Source organism: Pan paniscus, chromosome 3 (assembly GCF_029289425.2).
Source record: "Pan paniscus chromosome 3, NHGRI_mPanPan1-v2.0_pri, whole genome shotgun sequence".
Lineage (NCBI taxonomy): Eukaryota > Metazoa > Chordata > Mammalia > Primates > Hominidae > Pan > Pan paniscus.
Window position 1 is genome coordinate 54,427,917 of NC_073252.2, and position 8,406 is coordinate 54,436,322.

Below are 8,406 nucleotides of genomic sequence, written 5' to 3' on the forward strand. Positions count from 1 at the left end.
GGGGGCTTATAAAAGTGTTTTATTCCTTATGCTTATCTGACTTACCTGTTCAGAGTAATCATTTCTATTGCTGTCTAACCTGCCCATGTAAATATTTTTCTTTTCTTTTATAAAGCCGATTATGTTTCGAGGGGAAGTACGTTTAAATGTGGAAGAGAAAAAAACAAGAGCTGCAAGAGAGCGAGAAACCAGAGGTGGTGGTGATGATCGCAGGGATATTAGGCGCAATGATCGAGGTCCCGGTGGTCCACGTGGAATTGTGGGTGGTGGAATGATGCGTGATCGTGATGGAAGAGGACCTCCTCCAAGGGGTGGCATGGCACAGAAACTTGGCTCTGGAAGAGGAACCGGGCAAATGGAGGGCCGCTTCACAGGACAGCGTCGCTGAAGCTCCACTGTTGGCAAAGTCTTGGCAGTGATACATTATTCATCGTGTTTGCATTCTTGTTAATTTTTTTTTTGGCTTTGGAATGTGACACAGCCTTTTTGATCATTTCTTTGATGTGAAAAGCATCTTTGGTTATCAGTTAAATTGAGGTGGACATTATTTCCCCAATTTCACAACAGGATTCACATTGTTAATTTATAAATCTAGACTTGGAGAATTAAGGACTGAGAAATGACCATATCTTAAACTATCTACGACAAAGTGAACTTAAAAGGACATGCCCACTGAATTCAGGTCCTTTGAGTAAAAAAAAAATCTTCTGCTGCACATTTTGTTTAAGTGTTACTGTTTCTGCCTGTTAATGTTGGGAACACAAATAGTGCAATTTGTGCAATTGGAGAATCTTGCCTTTTTTCTTGGCTCCCCCCAAAAATACAAACCAACAGAAACTTGTTATGCACTCATCAAAATGTACTAATGGGTACTCTGAACTCATTAACATTGACATCTGCAACAGGAGGCAACAGGGAAAAAATCTTTCATCTTCTTTTCCAGTAGAAAATAGTTTGTGAAATGATGAGGGCATTTTATCTGCTTGCTGTGACCAGCGTGTGTACACATAAACCTTAACAAGACTACAAGTATATTCCAGAAGGAAATCATTTTAGTTATGAACTAAATAATAAAAATTAGAACTTCAAATGCTATGGTCTTGACTATTAGACCAGATTTAGTAGCTCCATATCTAAGATTTTTCTACCTGCCCCTCTTCAGTACAGGGATGGCTGGCTGCTCAACACACTCCTCCTCCCCTTTTTTCCTTTCTTTAAGCTGTGTACAGTGAAAATTGTCTTTACTGTATTTTTGTTCTCTGGTAATGTAATAAGCATGATGGTGCCTTCTATTAATACATCATTCCAGTCTTGCTGGTAATTTTGTACAGTATAGTGTATGAATTGCTGTGCTGCAAAGCCAAACAGCTGCAAAATGTTGAAAAATCATCGAAATGTATAAAAATTGCAGTATCTTTAAAATCAGTAAAATGGACTAGCATATTATTTATCTTGTTCTTCAGTTAACAACTTTGTGTTCTCTGTGGGAGGGAGGGAGTCCTGTGTGTTTGTGGGGAGAGGGAAGGAGGAAGTCAGTTATTTGAGTAAGTCTCTAGTTGACTTTTCTCTTAGCCTGAATGTGGACGTTGAAACGTATCACTTCAGGGCTTGGAAAAGTCAGTCAACTTGACGTACATTTTTAGTGACATTTTAAAAGCAGTCAGATTCTATAAATGGCAAGTAAGCCTGAAGTGAGGATACTGCAATTTTCGGAGAAAAGAACAGCAGCTCTTTAAGTGTTTGCATTTTCTATTTGGGGGGCAGGGAACTGTCATTCATTTTGCACAATTCTTGAACTGATGTCAGCACCCGAGTGGCTCCTGAATTTAAGTCTGGGACGACATCTTTTATTTTTACATGAATCTTTAAACAATTCTGTGAGCAAAGTTTGTAGCTGCTGGATTATTGTCTGTCTTTATAGCAAGTTCCAGTAAACCACAAGTATGGCAAAGCTTATCCAATTTTATGCTTGGAGCAGTCAGTACATACCAGTTTCTGATGTTTCAGGCAGGAGTGGGGTAAATAAGTGTGACCACTTAAAGCTGCTCGTTAGCATGGAAGACTTCTCCATTCTATCTTTGTAAAACAGACAAGATATGCACTTGACATAGTAGCAAATTGGTTCTGAATTATGCAACTGTTTGCTATTTAGTAAACTAGCAAATGATGCATGTATTTTGTTTTTCATGTACTGGGCAATATGAGTAAAATCTGTCCCTTTTTCCCCCTTTGAATGAGGTCTTCCATGTTTGAGGGAAAGTCTTGCACTATTGCATATATTTTGGGGACACAGATTTTCAGTTTCCATTTCTGGGGGGGCTTAAGGATTTTTTTTTTTTTCTGTTTGAAACAGTTTTATACTTTCTGATATAGTACTTGAAATTCTTACCAGAAAATTACTTTGGAGTTTTGAAGCCTTTATTAATACTACTTTTAAAGAAGCAGTTGTTTTATTGTCAATGTTTTTTTTCCCCCAAGCGTATTTTGTATTTCTGTTTCCATATATATATATATATATAATTTCCAATTCAGGATATTGCCCTGCCATCCATGAAAACTGTTCTGGCACCAAAAGTAATGACAAATGTTAAGTGTAATAATAGAAAAGTAGAGCAAAGAGCCATTCAGCTTCAGTCTTTACATACCATGAATAAAACATTAAAACATCATATGGAGAAGTTTACATGGTGATTGTTCACCTGCAGTACTGTGGACTTTTAACATTTTGTCCTCTTCTCAGTGAAACAGAGTAAAAATATTCATCTACCATTACTGTTATTTGCTGATTTTGTTTTATTTTTTGATGGTAATATTCTATCCTTATGACACTATTGCAACCAAATTGGCTTTACCATCTTGGCTTTAGTAGGTATAGAAGACAATGGATTACCATCTTTATTGCTGTAATGTGTTAAGCATTATATGCTAGTAGAATCTAGTTTAATTGTTTCAGGTGGAAAGTATTCTTTGAGTTTCCATATTGAATGTGTTTGGACTAAACAAACAATAAACTACTGATGTCTGCAGCATTTATGTATGTCCCTAATTTAATCTATAGTTTTTATTGTTCCCAAATGTTTTCTCCCAGTTGCATTTCATACAAACTAAGTGGGAATAATAAGCAGTTGGGTTTTAAAACAATTTATTTGTGAAATTTGATACGTATAAAAAAAGTAAAACATTTAAGTAACACTTGACCATTGTAAGAGATCTATTCCAGTCCAGTTAGACTGCTGGTATACAGGTTGAATGTTAGAATAATAAGTAGTAAGAACGATGAGAATGATCTAAAGCAGATTACAACCTTGGATTTTCTAAAGTATTTTCTGCCTTGCATCTCACAAGAAAGGAGAAGGGAAGGGATGAGAAGATTGAGGTTACCTGAAGTTAATGGACATGACTCAAGTTCAGAAATTGGAACTAATTTATCAAGCTCTCCAAAAATATTGATGTAACCATTAGCCATATTTAGTCATGCTTTCAATGAAAAATGAGGTCCTAAGGCATGTGTAATTTCAGAACTTGAACCTTTTCCTTCCTAAAAGGGGATGATATAGTTGAATTTTACCTGCTATTAATAACACTCTTAAGATTTCTAAATCAGTCTTCACAAACTTGTACTGGGGAGAAACCAGAATAACCATTGCTTCATCTTAGGGGGGAAGGAAGACTTAAACCTTTTGTAAACTGACTTCTAATTATAATGTAATTTATCCAACTCTGGCAATGGAAAAACATTTTTTAAAGGGGATAAAATGTGTATCTCACACTGTTGAAAATAGGTTCAAATTTAAAAGAGCAAATTATTACTTGGTCCCGGGAATGTATATGAACAACGTATTTGAAAACCTTAGCCACTCGAGGTTGAGTTGCTCATCATAACTTATATTTTAGCTACAGATCAATAGAGACCCTTGATTTTTTTTAATTTTGTGTTTATAAGACTTCCTAGTTAGAAGACTGTTTTGATCAGTTTGATGCCAGTGCTCTTTATTTATTTACAATTACTGGATAAACAAGTCACGAAAGAAATTTGTGATTTAAATATGTTCACATAGAAAATAATTTGCAACATTATCAATTCCTAAATAATGAAGTTTCTGGCAGTTTTTGATAAGGAATAAAATCTTTTAATCTATGTAGTACCTGTACACATTATGTTTCATATGCTTCGGAAATATAAGAAGTTTAGAATTTACGAAATTTTTCAAAAGTCTTTTTAGCATTATCAAATATTGGGCAAAATACTGTAAGTGCAGATTCAGAATTAAGTAATAACAGAAACATTACTAGCTTTCTGTTAATGGCCAAATTAACTGATCTTTGTCTTTGACCTCTAAAGTTTTTTTTTTTTTTTTTTTTGAGATGGAGTGTTGCTCTGTCGCCCAGGCTGGAGTGCAGTGGCGCGATCTCAACTCACTGCAACCTCCACCTCCCAGGTTCAAGCAATTCTCCTGCCTCAGCCTCCCAAGTAGCTGGGACTACAGGCGTGTGCCATCACGCCCGGCTAACTTTTTGTACTTGTAGTAGAGACAGGGTTTCACCATGTTAGCCAGGATGGTCTCGATCTCCTGACGTCATGATCTGCCCCCGCCCCGCCCCAGCCTCCTAAAGTGCTGGGATTACAGGCATGAGCCACCGTGCCCGGCTGACCTCTAAAATTTTGATGAAGCTGGCTGCCTCCTTGAAATGCTTTCACTTTTGTGACATTAATATTATTTTAACTGCTCCTGGTTTTTGTTGTTGTTGTTGTTGTTGTTGAGATGGAGTCTCGCTCTTATTGCCCAGGCTGGAGTACATTGGCTCGATCTTGGCTCACCACAACCTCCGTCTCCCAGGTTCAAGCAATTCTCCTGCCTCAGTTTCCCGAGTGGCTGGGATTACAGGCGCGTGCCACCACGCCCAGCTAATTTTGTATTTTTAGTAGAGACGGGGTTTTCCCATGTTGGCCAGGCTGATCTCGAACTCCCAACCTCACGTGATCCACCTGCCTCGGCTTCCAAAGTGCTGGGATTACAGGCGTGAGCCACCGCACGCGGCCTCACTGCTCCTGTTTTTCTATTGTCACCGTACCCTACTAGTTCCTTCTGTCCCTTGTCTATTTTCCCCACAAAATTTATCTGGATCATTTTATTTAGGCCAGGCACTACACTGGCTTCAATATATTATCCACTCAGTAAATTCCATATACTATATGATGGTCAAGAGCAGAACTTTGGAGACAGCCTGGGCTTGCATGGCAGCTCCACCATCTAAGCATTTTCCTGTGCCTGTTTCCTTATTTGTGAAATGGGATGGGTGATTATGAGGACTCAGAGTTAACATGGAAAGCACCTAAAATGTCTGGTGTTAGCTGTTTTTTTGTGTGTTTTTGTTTTGTTTTGTTTTGTTTTTAGATGGAGTCTCGCTGTTGTTGCCCCAGGCTGGAGTGCAATAGCACAATCTCGGCTCACTGCAACCTCTGCCTCCCGGGTTCCAGCAATTCTGCCTCAGCCTCCCCCGTGGCTGAGATTACAGGCGCCCGCCACCGTGCCCTGCTAATTTTTGTATTTTTAGTAGAGACAGGGTTTCACCATGTTGGCCAGGCTGGTCTTGAACTCCTGACCTCAGGTAATCCACCCGCCTCGGCCTCCCAAAGTGCTGGGATTATAGGTGTGAGCCACCACCCCTGGCCAGTGTTAGCTGTTATTGACTTAGTTGCATTTCTACTGTCTACCTACCCTGCATTCCAAACATGTCTTTTTAAATATCCTTTTGGCTAGTTCCCTTTTGATAATTCAAAATTGGTAAGTCCAAAACAATGTATTTTTTTTTCCTATGCAACTTAACCTGTGTATACCTGGCTCTGTAATGATGAACACCTCTTTTTCTGATTTAATCAGCCTAGAAATGTTTGAAGTCTCATCTTTTCCATTCAATACTTTCTGTCTTCCTCCTCCTTTATCGTCCATTTTCCCTTCCACAAGACTTGTTCATGTTATTCTAACTTCCACTGGCTCATTCAGTTCATTCATTAACCATTGAACTTCAAAATACCAAGCACTGTTCTAGGTACTACTAAGAAATGATTAAAGCCAGGCACGGTGGCTCACTCCTGTAATCCCAGCACTCTGGGAGGCCAAGGTGGGCAGATCACCTGAGGTCAGGAGTTTGAGACCATCCTGACCAACATGGTGAAACCCTGTCTCTACTAAAAATACAAAAAATTAACCAGGCATGGTGGCGCATTCCTGTAATCCCAGCTACTCAGGAGGCTGAGGCAGAAGAATCGCTTGAACCCGGAGGCGGAGGTTACAGTGAGCCGAGATTGCGCCATTGTACTCCAGTCTGGGCAACAAGAGTGAAACTCCATCTCAAAAAAGGAAAAAAAAAAAAAAAAGGAAATGATTAAATAAGATTCCCACTCTTAAGTTAAAAAGGCTCCTGAAGAAGCTCTATGGGGAAATTGAGTGGGTGCCTATTTAGAAGGATAGCTAGGGGTCAGACAGTACAGAGTCTAGTTGGCCTAACAGAGGTTGGTCTTTATTCCAACTAAGTGCAATGGGGAAGTTAGTGATTTTTGGCAGGTAGGTAGGTGTAGGGGGAAGGTAATTAGTGACAGGATTTCTATTTTGAAATGTCTCTTGCTACAGAGTAAACAAATTGAAGGAGTTCAATAATGATGTATTGGAGTAAACCAGGTAAAGGGTTTCAAGAGCTATGATAGCCTAGACTAGAGTGGCAGTGCTAGAAATCTAAAGTTGATGCATTTGGAAGATTTGAAGGTGATATGCCCAGGTCTTGGTGAGAAAAGGGGTAGTATTGAAGAATCTGAAGTTCCTCACTTGTATAATTGGAGAAGTAAAATGTTATATGAAGGATAGGAACACAAGAGGGGAAAAAGCTTTAAAGGAGGGACAGGAGTGCTAGAGAAATGCTTTATGGGATTTTGATGTAAGACTTGAAAAGATCAGTCTAGCTAGGAGTGTTTGTAACTTCGTACATTGTGTTTGGCTCCCTTGACTTATGCTCTTTTTATTTTGAAAATAATACATGAAATATGTGTATTTTACCACAATTAAAAACAAATACATGCTGTGCACATTATGGAAAATACAGATGATCCAAAATAATGAGCTCCCATAATGCAGCCCATACATGGTTCCTATAAATGACTTGGCATACGTATTTTTTTCTTCAGATATTTCTGTTATATATAGTTCATTGTTTTAGTGAAGACCAACCACTGAACAATGTTTATTTTTATTTATTTATTTATTTATTTTATTTTTTTGAGACGGAGTTTCACTCTTTGTTGCCCAGGCTGGAGTGCAATGGCGCGATCTTGGCTCACCGCAACCTCTGCCTCCCGGGTTCAAGTGATTCACCTGCCTCAGGCTCCTGAGTAGCTCGGATTACAGGCATGCACCACCACTCCCGGCTAATTTTGTATTTTTAGTGGAGACAGGGTTTCTCCATGTTGGTCAGGCTGGTCTCAAACTCCCGACCTCAGGTGATCCACCCACCTCGGCCTCCCAAAGTGCTGGGATTACAGGCGTGAGCCACTGCGCCCGGCCTGAATGATGTTTATTAAGCACCTCTGTGCACTAGGACCTATTCTTGATGTTAAAGATACATGAATGAATAGGCCATTGGTCTCCCAGAGAGTAGTTACTTGGTAATGGGGAAGTAGTTGTAAATGTGATGTAGAACATTAAGATAATACAAAGCCTCTCAGTGGCAACTTGAGGCAGGTGTTACCCAGTCACATATTCTAGAGTTGACATTTAATGCAGGGGCACGCCACCAAAAGGACTAGCTAATGCAGTCTGTAAAACTGGAAAAGCTTGGAGGGTAACTGGGAGAGGCTGGATGGAGTGAGTCAAGGAGTGGCAAAGTGGTAAGAGGTGAGGTAGAAGACAGGATTCTCTCAGGATTGTAAGCCAGGGTAAGGAGTTTATTTAGATTTTTTTTCTAATTGCCATAGGAAGACATTAAAGTAGAAAGCAGCAGAGTAATAAAATATGCTTTACTGAAAATAGGTGCTATAATCACAAGAATGGAAGCAGAACTGGTAAGCTGTTGTAGTCCAGGTCTACTACATCTGAGGGAGAGAAATAGCATCTGATCTAAACAAGCTAAGTGTACTTGTTTACAGCCAAAGATACGGAGGCTTAGGATACTATAGTATGAGACAATTTGAGTGATGGATTATCAAAGTGTTGATCGGCTTTAAAGGGTGACACAGGCTGGGCATGGAGGCTCACACCTGTAATCTTAGCACGTTGGGAGGCTGAAGCAGGAAGATCACTTGAGCCCAAGAATTCAAGACCAGCCTGGGCAACATGGCAAGACCTAGTCTCCACAAAAAATAAATTAACCAAGCATGTTAGCACATGCCTGTAGTCTCGGCTACTCAGGGGCTGA

At 39.5% G+C, this 8,406-nt stretch overlaps 1 protein-coding gene across 18 annotated transcripts in view; it reads left to right on the forward strand.

The window, feature by feature from the left end:
* The window catches only part of G3BP2 (G3BP stress granule assembly factor 2), an 82,630-nt gene extending 79,601 nt beyond the window's left edge, over window positions 1-3,029 (forward strand). For all 18 annotated transcript variants that reach the window (XM_034958655.3, XM_055111418.3, XM_055111412.2 and 15 more), the window contains one exon: window positions 116-3,029. In XM_034958655.3, the coding sequence (XP_034814546.1) occupies window positions 116-388 (273 nt within the window). In that variant the 3' untranslated portion in view covers window positions 389-3,029. The remainder of the gene's footprint in view (window positions 1-115) is intronic.
* Window positions 3,030-8,406: the final 5,377 nt, after the last annotated feature.